The following is a 15432-nucleotide window of genomic DNA, read 5'->3' as shown; positions in this document are numbered from 1 at the left end:
GATGACTTCGAGTCAACGTGAGTGTCACACGCTCAAGGAGGGCCACCCGCTCAGAAGCAGTGATCAAGTAGCCCAAACATCCTGCATGCCATAGCTATCGAAATAATAACTAAACAGTAACTGAATAGCCGCCTCTGATATACATCCGACGATAACCCCTCCAAAGTGACTAAAACATTATAATTAACATCATAATTAAGAGAGTTTACTTCGTTGGAAATTTGATTGAGGTGCATTCTATACGATTGTACATTATTAATGATTTTTGGAGCGTTTTCAATTTTTGTTAGGATTTCTTCTAGACTGTCATTTAAGGGTAAAGCTATAGTTTTGAGATTTGTTTTGTAAGTTATATTGGTTCTTAATTTATTGTTTTCATCAAAAAGTTTATCTATAGTTTTATTTATTAATTCTGAATCATCGTCATCCAGAGTTCCAGATAGACTTCTAGAAATGGATCCAACAAAATTCAATAACCCTCTTTGGTAACGAGTGTGCGTCATAAGTTTAATATGCATTACTAAATTGTCTAAATTTCTTTCGCGAGCGCGAAGTATAATCATTTCATTGAAATACGGGCATTCACTTTTACAATGCTCTGTTAACATTAGTCTAAATCTCTTAATTTCGTTTAGTTCTGCATATATATCTGAGGTGGATAGGTTGTAATAGTTACTGAAGGTACACTCAAATATGTTCAACAATCAATACGTTTATTAGACTCTATCACTCAATAACAATGAACGATTAACAACGATTGAATAACAATTAACAATTAACAACGGCTGAATAACAATTAACGATTAACTACGGTTGACGCTTGACGACGATTAACAACAGCGACGATTGACCGAACTCTAAAAAATAATCGACTCCTTTCTCTTTACCATTCGCGTAGAATGTTCTGGTTCCAGATCGAACGGATTCTTCCCTTCGTTGCCCATCGATATCCCCACTAACGTGCGTTCATTAGGTGTGCCACAGCGGCTGGCGCGTGTGCGCTCTTTCGAGAATTCGGCGGAAGAAGCGTGAGGATATCGATGGCACATCGGGCACGTCGGTGTTGCGCTTTGACGGCGTAGCGCATTGTATCACGAAACCGTTGGAAAGTTCCGTGACACGTGCCGCCACATATCCTTAATGTCTAAACCTATAATTAAGTTTACAGATTCGCTATAAAAGTATGCACGAGCTAATTTTTCTTGATATATAGAAGTATCGTTAAGAGGTACAACGTTTAGCTTAGCTAACTATGAAGAAGGTGAATATCGTCCTGGAAAGTAAGGTTTAATACGATTACCATATATTTTACTAATCGAGTCATTTACTATTATTTCATAATAAGGGGTTTTTACTTTTTCAATGGTGTATGGCCCTAGCCATTCAGTATCTAACTTGTGTTCTTTGTGATCGTTATGAACTAATACTAAATCTCCTTCTTTAAAAATAGATTGAGGTTTAATAATTTTTCTTCTTTGATCTCTTTGATATGTTTGTTTACTTTTCACTAGAGTTTCTCTGGCTTTAAGTAGTTTGGCATTCCATTCTCGTTTCCTGAAGCTAACTTCATCAACGTATGTTCTTTGGGGATTTAGGGATATGGTAGAGAGAAGATTGGCCTTATGTCTAAATGTTAGTTCGAAAGGTATATCCAGTGGCATCATGAACCATAGTGTTATATGCTAGACACACAAAATTTAGGTTTTGATCCCATTCTGATTCATTGTCGTTGTGTATAGCTTTTAACATGTCGGATATTATAGCATGTGTTCGTTCCAGGCTTCCGTTGGATTGCGGGTGGAATGAAGTGGTTTTATGTGTTTGATTCTATATGCTTCTTCGTATCGTTGCATTAGTTCGCTAATACGACTTTGTCCTCTGTCGGTTAATATACGTTTGGGCGCGGAGAATATATAATTGTAATGATTCAGTAAAGCGTCCCAGATTGATTGGGTCTGTTGTGTTTTTAAGGGTACAAGTATTAAATATTTGGTTAGTTCATCGTGTATAGAGAGAATGTATTGGTTTCCTATTTTAGTCTTTTTCAACGGACCTATCAAATCCATAGCGATTTTGTCGTTAGGTTCTAATGGGGTGTCAGTTATTTGTGGTTCTTCCTTTCCTCTTATCCGTGTAGTCTTTGATGTTTGACACGTCGCGCAAGTTCCTATTCTAGTTTTCATTCTGTCCATTAGGTGTGGGATATTATATTTGTCTCGGATTCTATCGTATGTCTTTTGTATTCCGGGATGTCCTATCAAGCCATGATTTTCTTTTAGTACTTGTTCTATCCCTTCTTCACTTAAACTCTGTATTGGTTCGTAAGCAAATTCTATGTCGTCGCGTTGGTCATTGAAAAATAAAAGAAGTCTTTTTATGTGTGCTTTGTCTTGTGCGTTTAAGTTGTTGTCTCCTATTCCTATCTTTCTATTTGTTTTAAGTATGTTTGATATTTGTAACCATACGGTTTTGATCATATGGGCCCAAATATGTTTTTGTTAATTGGAAAAAGTTGTCCTTGTTAGATGTTAGTTTCAATAATTTTGGTATTTCTTTTGACTTTTTCCCAGTCTCTGAATTGTTTTAATAAAACGTCGGTTTGTGTTATCCCGTGTACTCTGGATAGGGCGTCAACGGCTGTGTTTTCCTTTCCCTTTACGTAATCTATTTCATATTCGTACTCCTCTAACTTTAATCTCCATCGAATCAATCGGCTAGAGGGGACCTTGGTGTAGCCATTTAAGAGCTTGATGGTCTGTTTGAATTTTGAATTTGCGGCCCAGTAAATACTGTCTAAATCTTTTAACTGCCCAAACGATAGCTAACAATTCCTTTTCTGTTATAGTATAATTTCGGTCAGGAGGGTTTAATGTTCTTGAAACGAAGCAACAAGGGTGTCCGTCTTGTGAAAGAATGGCTCCTAAATCTTTATTACTGGAAAATAGAAATTGGCGTGATACCGCGAGGACAGCTGTTATTTTTTTTTTTTTATTTATTTATTTTACAATTTGTCCAGTAGGACATTTGGTAAAATATTATAACGGTGTGCTAATATATCATGTGGGTGGCTACCCCCAGCGGGGTACCATCATCGTGCAACTGTTATTATTGTTATTTTTCGGAGAAAGAAAACAGAAGTAATTTGGTGTAATTCAAGTGATTTTGTGAAATTTTACATATATACGAATTTCTTTATAAAGGGATTTGAAAGCGAGTAATATCTAGTGAAGCATAAAAGTTTAAAATATAGTAAACACTCAAATTAAATGATAAAAATTTATAGAATGATGGCAGTGATAATGTTGATGGGAGTGATTGCGTGAACATTGAAGAGAACCAGTTACAGGAATTTATATATGTCGGAGATAAGAGGACACCGATGCCTTCCCTCCGAAACCTCGGGTAAATCCATAAAAACATTATAATTAAAATCTACAATTGTAATTAAACGATTTGCCGTCACTCTACCCAATTGTATCTGTTTGAGACTTGTGACAATGAGCTTGGGCTCAAGGCGACAATTAGTCGCCGAACGTGGCCGCGGTCAACGGGACGAACTCTCCATCTAACAAAGGCATTGAGTAACCCTATAGCTCTCCTTAAAAGAAAGATTTGTAGCGGCACGTGGCAGTAAACATTCCAACGGTTTCTGTCCCGTAGCTCGCCACATACAGATCCTATTCTCCGGGCAGGATGTTTACCAGATGTCGACGCGTCTCCGCAGTACGTGATCGGCTAGCCCAAGGACCGTTATAAACACTAATATCTAGTTACCTAAAATCCCTCAACAGATACACAGTCTTTGTCCCAGTTACAGGAAGACAGGAGAGACCTATTTTTCCACGAACGACGTCTCCCACTAGCAACCTTCCCTCAAGGGCGGCTAGCATCCTTTTCTAACTACCGATATGGAGATTGGCCAATTAGCAGCAACGTCAATTTCCCTTACTTTCCGAACGTGTGATATCCCCGACGAATCCGATGATCTCGTGTCCTTAGACACACCCCGTCATAGTTTTCCTCTGGGATGTCACCGGGACGGAAAGTCATTCTCTCTTGCGACCTCACCGACAAAAAGAGATTAACGCCTTACGGTCAGTGAATATCAACACAGAATCCGACTTAGATTTTTGCGAGTGCGTACGACTACCGTTCCGTTGTCCGCGGACTCGTTATCGAACCTAAGACCATTGTCACTAGCGTCGCGAGTGTGTGGTCATTGTGAGTTTGTGTCAACTCTGTAACAATTTCGTGTGTGTCAATAAAAATAACTTCAGTGTAAAAGAAAACATGGATAGCTTCAGTGAGGAATCCTTACCTGTCCCAAGCTCCCGTCACGAGGACGACTCGGGCCCAGACTCGGAACTTGACTCGACATCAGAAGTGGGATCCGAACATACGTTGTCGATGCGGGATCATAAGAGCATCGTACGTGAGCTAATCCGATCGCTAACGAAGAAGAAGGGACACTTGGTAACCAGGGTAACGTTACCGCGCTTTAACCCCGAAGCCGAGAACGCAGATCCAGCCGCCTAGTGCGCAGCCGTTAGCCTGCTTATGAGAGATCACCCTCTGAAGAACACTGCGCTATATTCTGCGTTGAACCGCGCCCTGGAGGATCCGGCAGCGTATTGGCTTACGCAAATAATGGATGGCGAAGAGATCACATGGCCAGCTTTAAAGGAACAATTCACCGCGCAATTCGGTGGCCAAGAAACAGCAGCCTCATCGTTAATCAAGGTATCCAAGGAACTACAGCGGGAGAACAAATCATCAGGGGCGTACGGAAACCGTCTTATTTCCTCCTGTATTCGAAGTGGCGAAATTCAACAATGGAGGAAGTAGCTACCGCCACCGTTCTCTATCTAATGGGCTCGCGCGATAGACGCTTTAGACGACTAGCACTCACGAGTGATATCAAGGCGGACATCTCCGCTACGGAGGCCATCATCGAGCCCCGGAAATAAACGAAGCAGGTCACCCACCCCCCGGGATAAGTGCCGCCACTGCGGTTCTTACGAACATACGATATCTGAATGCCGCAAGAAGATGAGGTTGGAATCGAAGAAGGACCCCCCACGCCTGGAGGAAAGCCGACCGGCCGCATCGCCAAAAACATCGTGCTTCAAATGCCATAAGCCGGGACACATCGCGCCGCATTGTCCGCTGCTGCGAGAAGGGAAACGCCGTCCCGAGGAAGAGCATCGTGTCGATGCCTGCGTGGTGGAAGCCCCCACCGGTAGATTAAGTCAGCGGGGTGAGTCGTTTCCATTTTATTTCGATTCTGGAGCCGAGTGTTCGCTAATTAAAGAGTCCGCAGCCTCGAAATTATCCGGCAAAAGAACGACTCACGTAGTAGCACTGCGAGGAATAGGAAACACTTGTATTAAAAGTACGTCTCAGATTCTGTCCACTGTAGGTATTAACGGTTTTACATTGGAGATAACTTTTCACGTCCTTGCGGACAGCAACCTAAAATACGATATCATGATTGGCCGTGAAATTTTAAGCTAAGGTTTTGATGTAAATATTACACGAAACAGCGTTGATATTTGCAAGAGCAAGGTGGTTAACGTTTATAGTAAAGTCGCGGAGGTTGCGGTCGATATTAACGAGGTCGACACCGACGTGATTGGTAACGATAAAGATCGATTCATTTCCGTTTCAAAGGTTTCAAAGAATCATTCATTACGGGTTTCCCGCGTACTCGCGTAAGTACGGGCCAGTTAGAAATACGACTAATTGATCCTAACGTCACCGTGCAAAGAAGCCCTTACAGGTTTAGCGAGGAAGAGCGCAGGATAGTACGTCTAGTAGCAAGAATATAACTTGGACAGATAGGCACGAACAAATAAGACAAAAGGTAATCTCCGTCCTGACTGACGCGCCAGTGCTAATGATATTTGACCCCAATTACCCCATCGAATTACATACGGACGCCAGTTCGGAGGGATACGGGGCTATCTTAATGCACAGGGTCGAAGGTAAAAATAGAGTGGTGGAGTATTACAGCAAAAGAACGAGCCCCGCGAAATCTAGGTACCATTCGTACGAATTAGAAACTTTAGCAGTTGTAAACGCCGTCAAGCATTTCCGTCACTATCTACACGGACGAGAATTCCTTGTTATCACCGATTGCAATTCCTTGAAAGCATCCTGTAATAAAGTACATTTAAATGACAGGGTCTGCAGGTGGTGGGCTTACCTGCAAACTTTTACCTTCGACATTATGTATCGGGAAGGTAAACGAATGGCCCACGTAGACTTCTTCTCGCGGAACCCCGTAAACTTAGATTACCGCGCGACCAGCAAAATTGTCGAGAAAGAAATTAACCTGGCCGAAATCTCCGGCGACTGGCTACTAGCGGAACAACGTCGCGACCGACAGATTTCTGAGATCGTCAATAAATTACAGAACGAAGAGCTCGCGGAAGACGTCGCGAACACGTACGAAATACGGTCCGGTACCCTTCATCGTAGAATACAGAGAAAGGGCAGAACTCTCTGCTTGCCCATTGTCCCGCGAGGCCTTAGGTGGTCCATTATAAGCCACGTGCACCAGTCCATTATGCACTTAGGGTGGGATAAAACGCTGGAGAAGCTTTAGGAGTACTGGTTCGAAGGAATGGCGAAGTATGTTCGCAAATTCGTGGAGAACTGTCATGCTGTCGAGTTTCAAAGGCAAGCTCAGGAAAAATACAAGCGGAATTACATCCTATACCTAAGACCAGCATACCTTGGCATACGATTCATGTGGATATAACGGGCAAACTAAGCGGTAAAAACGACTCTAAGGAGTATGTCGTTGTGTTAGTCGACGCCTTCACCAAATTTGTATACTTGTAGCATACCCGTAAGATAGATTCCTTAAATACCATTAAAGCGATAAAGTCCGCCATATTTTTATTCGGCAGTCCCTGCAGGATAATAGCGGATCAAGGAAGATGCTTTACGGGTAAAGAGTTCCGAGATTTTTGCCAAGATAGGAACATTAAACTCCACCTAATAGCAACCGGTGCTAGTAGGGCCAATGGACAGGTAGAGCGTACTATGAGTACGCTAAAAAATATGTTCACGACGGTAGAAACGACCGGGCGGTCTTGGCAAGACGCGATCGGGGAAATACAATTGGCTTTAAATTGCACCACCAACCGTGTAACTAAATCAAGCCCGTTAGAACTGCTGATCGGTAAAGCAGCAAGACCATACGGCTTGACGCTACCCGATAATATAAAGGAAAAGACAATAGATATCTCCGATGTAAGGCGCTAAGCCATAAAAAATATAGAGGCTAGTGCCAAGTACGACAAGGACAGATTTGATAAAACTAAGGCGAAAGTGGTTAGGTTCAACCTCGGCGATTTTGTGCTACGGAAAATTGAAGAGAGAAACCAATGTAAACTAGATCCGAAATTTAAGGGTCCATTTAGGATAGCAGAGATTTTGGAGGGGGACCGATATATTCTAAAAACGTTAGACGCCAAACGCTCTTACAAGTATAGTCATGACAGGTTGAGAAGGATGCCAGATAGTCGCATTCCTGCGGATTTGGACGTTGTTAGTGGTGGCGAGGACAGTGACCCGAGCGATATGAGTACCCCGACCCCCGAGGGTCATTAACGCAACGCCAGGAAGCCGAAGCGGTCGTGTACTCACATGTACTGCTAGCGGCAACGCCAGGAGGCCGAAGCGGTCGTGTATTCACATGCACTGCTAGCGGCAACGCCATGAAGCTGAAGCGGTCGTGTACTCGCGCGCACAGCCAGCTGCAATGTTACGAACCTCAATCGGTCTTATGTTAGCACGCACTACCAGTGAAACTCTGTGCGGTCGTGCGATCTACAAAATCAAGATTCATCTGGATGCAAAATCGCAAATAGTCCGTCACGCCACTACGACCCGACTGATAAACCACAGAATGCAACTAATATTTCGAATACGAATCATAATGTTAATAATTCTGTCCTTTTATTTTTGTTACCGAAACCTCTAGCAAAATCCTGTTGTCGAACTGGACCCTTGGTTTAAGGACCGTTATAAACACTAATATCTAGTTACCTAAAATCCCTCAACAGATACACAGTCTTTGTCCCAGTTACAGGAAGACAGGAGAGACCTATTTTTCCACGAACGACGTCTCCCACTAGCAACCTTCCCTCAAGGGCGGCTAGCATCCTTTTCTAACTACCGATATGGAGATTGGCCAATTAGCAGCAACGTCAATTTCCCTTACTTTCCGAACGTGTGATATCCCCGACGAATCCGATGATCTCGTGTCCTTAGACACACCCCGTCATAGTTTTCCTCTGGGATGTCACCGGGACGGAAAGTCATTCTCTCTTGCGACCTCACCGACAAAAAGAGATTAACGCCTTACGGTCAGTGAATATCAACACAGAATCCGACTTAGATTTTTGCGAGTGCGTACGACTACCGTCCCGTTGTCCGCGGACTCGTTATCGAACCTAAGACCATTGTCACTAGCGTCGCGAGTGTGTGGTCATTGTGAGTTTGTGTCAACTCTGTAACAATTTCGTGTGTGTCAATAAAAATAACTTCAGTGTAAAAGAAAACATGGATAGCTTCAGTGAGGAATCCTTACCTGTCCCAAGCTCCCGTCACGAGGACGACTCGGGCCCAGACTCGGAACTTGACTCGACATCAGAAGTGGGATCCGAACATACGTTGTCGATGCGGGATCATAAGAGCATCGTACGTGAGCTAATCCGATCGCTAACGAAGAAGAAGGGACACTTGGTAACCAGGGTAACGTTACCGCGCTTTAACCCCGAAGCCGAGAACGCAGATCCAGCCGCCTAGTGCGCAGCCGTTAGCCTGCTTATGAGAGATCACCCTCTGAAGAACACTGCGCTATATTCTGCGTTGAACCGCGCCCTGGAGGATCCGGCAGCGTATTGGCTTACGCAAATAATGGATGGCGAAGAGATCACATGGCCAGCTTTAAAGGAACAATTCACCGCGCAATTCGGTGGCCAAGAAACAGCAGCCTCATCGTTAATCAAGGTATCCAAGGAACTACAGCGGGAGAACAAATCATCAGGGGCGTACGGAAACCGTCTTATTTCCTCCTGTATTCGAAGTGGCGAAATTCAACAATGGAGGAAGTAGCTACCGCCACCGTTCTCTATCTAATGGGCTCGCGCGATAGACGCTTTAGACGACTAGCACTCACGAGTGATATCAAGGCGGACATCTCCGCTACGGAGGCCATCATCGAGCCCCGGAAATAAACGAAGCAGGTCACCCACCCCCCGGGATAAGTGCCGCCACTGCGGTTCTTACGAACATACGATATCTGAATGCCGCAAGAAGATGAGGTTGGAATCGAAGAAGGACCCCCCACGCCTGGAGGAAAGCCGACCGGCCGCATCGCCAAAAACATCGTGCTTCAAATGCCATAAGCCGGGACACATCGCGCCGCATTGTCCGCTGCTGCGAGAAGGGAAACGCCGTCCCGAGGAAGAGCATCGTGTCGATGCCTGCGTGGTGGAAGCCCCCACCGGTAGATTAAGTCAGCGGGGTGAGTCGTTTCCATTTTATTTCGATTCTGGAGCCGAGTGTTCGCTAATTAAAGAGTCCGCAGCCTCGAAATTATCCGGCAAAAGAACGACTCACGTAGTAGCACTGCGAGGAATAGGAAACACTTGTATTAAAAGTACGTCTCAGATTCTGTCCACTGTAGGTATTAACGGTTTTACATTGGAGATAACTTTTCACGTCCTTGCGGACAGCAACCTAAAATACGATATCATGATTGGCCGTGAAATTTTAAGCTAAGGTTTTGATGTAAATATTACACGAAACAGCGTTGATATTTGCAAGAGCAAGGTGGTTAACGTTTATAGTAAAGTCGCGGAGGTTGCGGTCGATATTAACGAGGTCGACACCGACGTGATTGGTAACGATAAAGATCGATTCATTTCCGTTTCAAAGGTTTCAAAGAATCATTCATTACGGGTTTCCCGCGTACTCGCGTAAGTACGGGCCAGTTAGAAATACGACTAATTGATCCTAACGTCACCGTGCAAAGAAGCCCTTACAGGTTTAGCGAGGAAGAGCGCAGGATAGTACGTCTAGTAGCAAGAATATAACTTGGACAGATAGGCACGAACAAATAAGACAAAAGGTAATCTCCGTCCTGACTGACGCGCCAGTGCTAATGATATTTGACCCCAATTACCCCATCGAATTACATACGGACGCCAGTTCGGAGGGATACGGGGCTATCTTAATGCACAGGGTCGAAGGTAAAAATAGAGTGGTGGAGTATTACAGCAAAAGAACGAGCCCCGCGGAATCTAGGTACCATTCGTACGAATTAGAAACTTTAGCAGTTGTAAACGCCGTCAAGCATTTCCGTCACTATCTACACGGACGAGAATTCCTTGTTATCACCGATTGCAATTCCTTGAAAGCATCCTGTAATAAAGTACATTTAAATGACAGGGTCTGCAGGTGGTGGGCTTACCTGCAAACTTTTACCTTCGACATTATGTATCGGGAAGGTAAACGAATGGCCCACGTAGACTTCTTCTCGCGGAACCCCGTAAACTTAGATTACCGTGCGACCAGCAAAATTGTCGAGAAAGAAATTAACCTGGCCGAAATCTCCGGCGACTGGCTACTAGCGGAACAACGTCGCGACCGACAGATTTCTGAGATCGTCAATAAATTACAGAACGAAGAGCTCGCGGAAGACGTCGCGAACACGTACGAAATACGGTCCGGTACCCTTCATCGTAGAATACAGAGAAAGGGCAGAACTCTCTGCTTGCCCATTGTCCCGCGAGGCCTTAGGTGGTCCGTTATAAGCCACGTGCACCAGTCCATTATGCACTTAGGGTGGGATAAAACGCTGGAGAAGCTTTAGGAGTACTGGTTCGAAGGAATGGCGAAGTATGTTCGCAAATTCGTGGAGAACTGTCATGCTGTCGAGTTTCAAAGGCAAGCTCAGGAAAAATACAAGCGGAATTACATCCTATACCTAAGACCAGCATACCTTGGCATACGATTCATGTGGATATAACGGGCAAACTAAGCGGTAAAAACGACTCTAAGGAGTATGTCGTTGTGTTAGTCGACGCCTTCACCAAATTTGTATACTTGTAGCATACCCGTAAGATAGATTCCTTAAATACCATTAAAGCGATAAAGTCCGCCATATTTTTATTCGGCAGTCCCTGCAGGATAATAGCGGATCAAGGAAGATGCTTTACGGGTAAAGAGTTCCGAGATTTTTGCCAAGATAGGAACATTAAACTCCACCTAATAGCAACCGGTGCTAGTAGGGCCAATGGACAGGTAGAGCGTACTATGAGTACGCTAAAAAATATGTTCACGACGGTAGAAACGACCGGGCGGTCTTGGCAAGACGCGATCGGGGAAATACAATTGGCTTTAAATTGCACCACCAACCGTGTAACTAAATCAAGCCCGTTAGAACTGCTGATCGGTAAAGCAGTAAGACCATACGGCTTGACGCTACCCGATAATATAAAGGAAAAGACAATAGATATCTCCGATGTAAGGCGCTAAGCCATAAAAAATATAGAGGCTAGTGCCAAGTACGACAAGGACAGATTTGATAAAACTAAGGCGAAAGTGGTTAGGTTCAACCTCGGCGATTTTGTGCTACGGAAAATTGAAGAGAGAAACCAATGTAAACTAGATCCGAAATTTAAGGGTCCATTTAGGATAGCAGAGATTTTGGAGGGGGACCGATATATTCTAAAAACGTTAGACGCCAAACGCTCTTACAAGTATAGTCATGACAGGTTGAGAAGGATGCCAGATAGTCGCATTCCTGCGGATTTGGACGTTGTTAGTGGTGGCGAGGACAGTGACCCGAGCGATATGAGTACCCCGACCCCCGAGGGTCATTAACGCAACGCCAGGAAGCCGAAGCGGTCGTGTACTCACATGTACTGCTAGCGGCAACGCCAGGAGGCCGAAGCGGTCGTGTATTCACATGCACTGCTAGCGGCAACGCCATGAAGCTGAAGCGGTCGTGTACTCGCGCGCACAGCCAGCTGCAATGTTACGAACCTCAATCGGTCTTATGTTAGCACGCACTACCAGTGAAACTCTGTGCGGTCGTGCGATCTACAAAATCAAGATTCATCTGGATGCAAAATCGCAAATAGTCCGTCACGCCACTACGACCCGACTGATAAACCACAGAATGCAACTAATATTTCGAATACGAATCATAATGTTAATAATTCTGTCCTTTTATTTTTGTTACCGAAACCTCTAGCAAAATCCTGTTGTCGAACTGGACCCTTGGTTTAAGGACCGTTATAAACACTAATATCTAGTTACCTAAAATCCCTCAACAGATACACAGTCTTTGTCCCAGTTACAGGAAGACAGGAGAGACCTATTTTTCCACGAACGACGTCTCCCACTAGCAACCTTCCCTCAAGGGCGGCTAGCATCCTTTTCTAACTACCGATATGGAGATTGGCCAATTAGCAGCAACGTCAATTTCCCTTACTTTCCGAACGTGTGATATCCCCGACGAATCCGATGATCTCGTGTCCTTAGACACACCCCGTCATAGTTTTCCTCTGGGATGTCACCGGGACGGAAAGTCATTCTCTCTTGCGACCTCACCGACAAAAAGAGATTAACGCCTTACGGTCAGTGAATATCAACACAGAATCCGACTTAGATTTTTGCGAGTGCGTACGACTACCGTCCCGTTGTCCGCGGACTCGTTATCGAACCTAAGACCATTGTCACTAGCGTCGCGAGTGTGTGGTCATTGTGAGTTTGTGTCAACTCTGTAACAATTTCGTGTGTGTCAATAAAAATAACTTCAGTGTAAAAGAAAACATGGATAGCTTCAGTGAGGAATCCTTACCTGTCCCAAGCTCCCGCCACGAGGACGACTCGGGCCCAAACTCGGAACTTGACTCAACATATATATTAGGAATATTGGTTTGATTCGTTTTATTATGTGTAATTGACGATCATTAATAATAATGACCTGCAATTAAATTTTTCTAAAAGAATTCCTCCATAGAGAAGAAAATTTAGAGAAAAGAAATAAAGCGAAAAATATGAAGAAAGAAATAAGTTAACGTTGTGATCAAAAGTTCATGTAACTCTTATTTCTCGAATGTCTAAAAATAAGAGTGAAATCCATAAGTCGTAATTTTACTTCGATGTATCCACATATATATTGGATATTTCGTATATAAAATTTTTAAAGACTCGGAGGACTTACTTCCATGCATTTTCTCAACAATTTTCGACGTATTGGATATTTCTCTACAATTAAATAATAACCAAATATCATCCAATATCACGACAAGTATCAAGTGATAATCATCGGTTTTACCACTGTTCTTACGAGGAATCACCATGAATGCCAGAATTCAGTTATTTGAATTAAGTATGGAGGGCAGACCAGTGGATGAAGCGGTAGCAAGTATATTTCATAGTGTTCTTTTCCATCGAAGTCTTGGGAAATTTAAATGCAAGCAAGAAGGTAGTTACTCAAAGAAGAAAAATACGGTGCAGCAAAGGGCGAGAGAAAATTTAATAGTGCCCAAACTAAAATCCAAACCGGGTTTACGCCCGAAGATCAGTCAGTCACTCATCTTATACACACGCACCAGCGCAACTATCTTCTTTACAAGTTGTTAGAATAAAAGGTCATTTATACTTACTACACAGTGTTACATTCATTTGTGTTACACCGAAGTTGTTGGATTGTGAAAACATATAATAACCTGTTAGTAGCAGCGTTATGCTTAATTTAACTACCCTTATTATCCCAAAAGAAATAAGGGATCGAACGATTCGCTGCGTCGATTAGCAAATCGTAACGGGAATTTATGACTCCCGTTGGCGCGCTTCTTCGAGATCGTGTCTCCCTGCGAACGTGCGAAAACACACCTTATTACCAGTTGAATTTAACGTCAGTTAACGCTATCTTCTCGTTCGGCAACCAAATAGAACGTAACAGTATATACTGATATAAAATTTTGGTGGCAGCGGTGAGATACGTTCCACGAAGGATTAAAGTCTTTAGAGTACTAATAAAGTATAACCAGAAAACATGTCGACCACACGAGACTCATTGAATGAGGACACGCTCCTAACATTGCTAGAAAAAGTGAAAGCGTCGGACAAAAATTTTCACGTGTTAACCGATATGAGCATAAGGATAGCCAAACTAGAGGAAGACACGCGTATAAGTAAAGTAAAGGATGAAATCGAAACGCCTACATTATCACCGATAACACTCCGAGAGACCAGGGCGATCAAGGGCAGTTCCCAACCGATCAAGTTGAACGACGCGATCGAATCGGTACCAGTGTTCGACGGCCACCAACCGCCGGTATTTCAATTTTTGAGAGCATGCGAGCGTGCGCGAAATATGGTTCCTAGACATCAGGAGCCTCAATTAGTAAAACTATTGATGAATAAGCTTCGCGGACACGCGTTTCTCGCTGTAGCCACTGAGGTTGTAGATTTAAACGATTTTGGGAACAAGTTGAAAGACATGTTCGGCCCAGGGAAAACTGTCAATGAATATAGGGGAGAGTTAGGAACAGTGTTTCAGCGACCTGGAGAGGAAATACTCGATTACATAGACCGCGTCAGGAATCTCAGAATGGCAATAATAGATGGGGAAAGATGTGAATACGGCACAGTATCCCAAAACGTCCAAGACACAATAGATTGGGACACGAGGGAGGCTTCCGTCAAAGGACTCCCAAACAAGGTATGCTTGCGAGTGAGGGTAGCAGGACACCAATCATTGGACGACGCATACGGCCAAGCCGTGAATGTAAAGCGCCGACACATATTATAGCATGGCTACGTCGTACCGTTGCGTATCGGTACTTTTGCCTAAAACATCATTACAAAAATTCACCGTTTATTGTGAATACCAAAATGTACTTAAAATTGTATCTTGGGTTTAATAAACATCTTTAAATACTAAAAAAAAAAAACCGCCAAGCCATGAAAGCGATGCGAAAAATAAAACAAGCAGCCAGACGGTACCAGCGTTCGGCACCGTCAAACAATTACGACCGAAACAATGCTCGTCCCCTTAATAACAACCGCCAAGATCGGAGATTTGCACCACCGTCGCAAAATCGTCCAAACGACGATACTCGTACCTTGCACCTCGGGGCAGTCGGGAAACCAGCTAACTCCTTCGAGAGCAAGGGGCGAATCCCAAAGGAGCGACACTGTGAATCGCCCGAGAGTACAAGCAGCAACAAGAAGATCGACGCCACAACCTTCGTGCAGTTGTGCACGGGAACGAATATGGTAGAATACCCAGAAAATCAAACAGCAAAAGAAAAGGAAGTTCACAGAAAAATAACCAGGAGTACGCAGGAATCAAATTCAGATTCGGAAGGAGACCTCTCCGAATTGTTTCAATAA

General features: G+C 43.8%; 1 protein-coding gene across 1 annotated transcript; it reads left to right on the top strand.

Moving 5' to 3' along the window:
- The first annotated feature begins 14031 nt into the window (after nucleotides 1-14031).
- On the top strand, nucleotides 14032-15432 carry LOC143302565 (uncharacterized). The gene is made up of 3 exons (XM_076617802.1): nucleotides 14032-14399; nucleotides 14490-14819; nucleotides 15002-15432. The coding sequence occupies exons 1-3, from the start codon at nucleotides 14090-14092 to the stop codon at nucleotides 15430-15432; spliced, it is 1071 nt and encodes a 356-aa protein (XP_076473917.1). The 5' UTR covers nucleotides 14032-14089.

This window comes from Bombus vancouverensis, chromosome 4 (assembly GCF_051014615.1).
Source record: "Bombus vancouverensis nearcticus chromosome 4, iyBomVanc1_principal, whole genome shotgun sequence".
NCBI lineage: Eukaryota > Metazoa > Arthropoda > Insecta > Hymenoptera > Apidae > Bombus > Bombus vancouverensis.
This window is presented reverse-complemented; position numbering and strand designations above follow the sequence as displayed.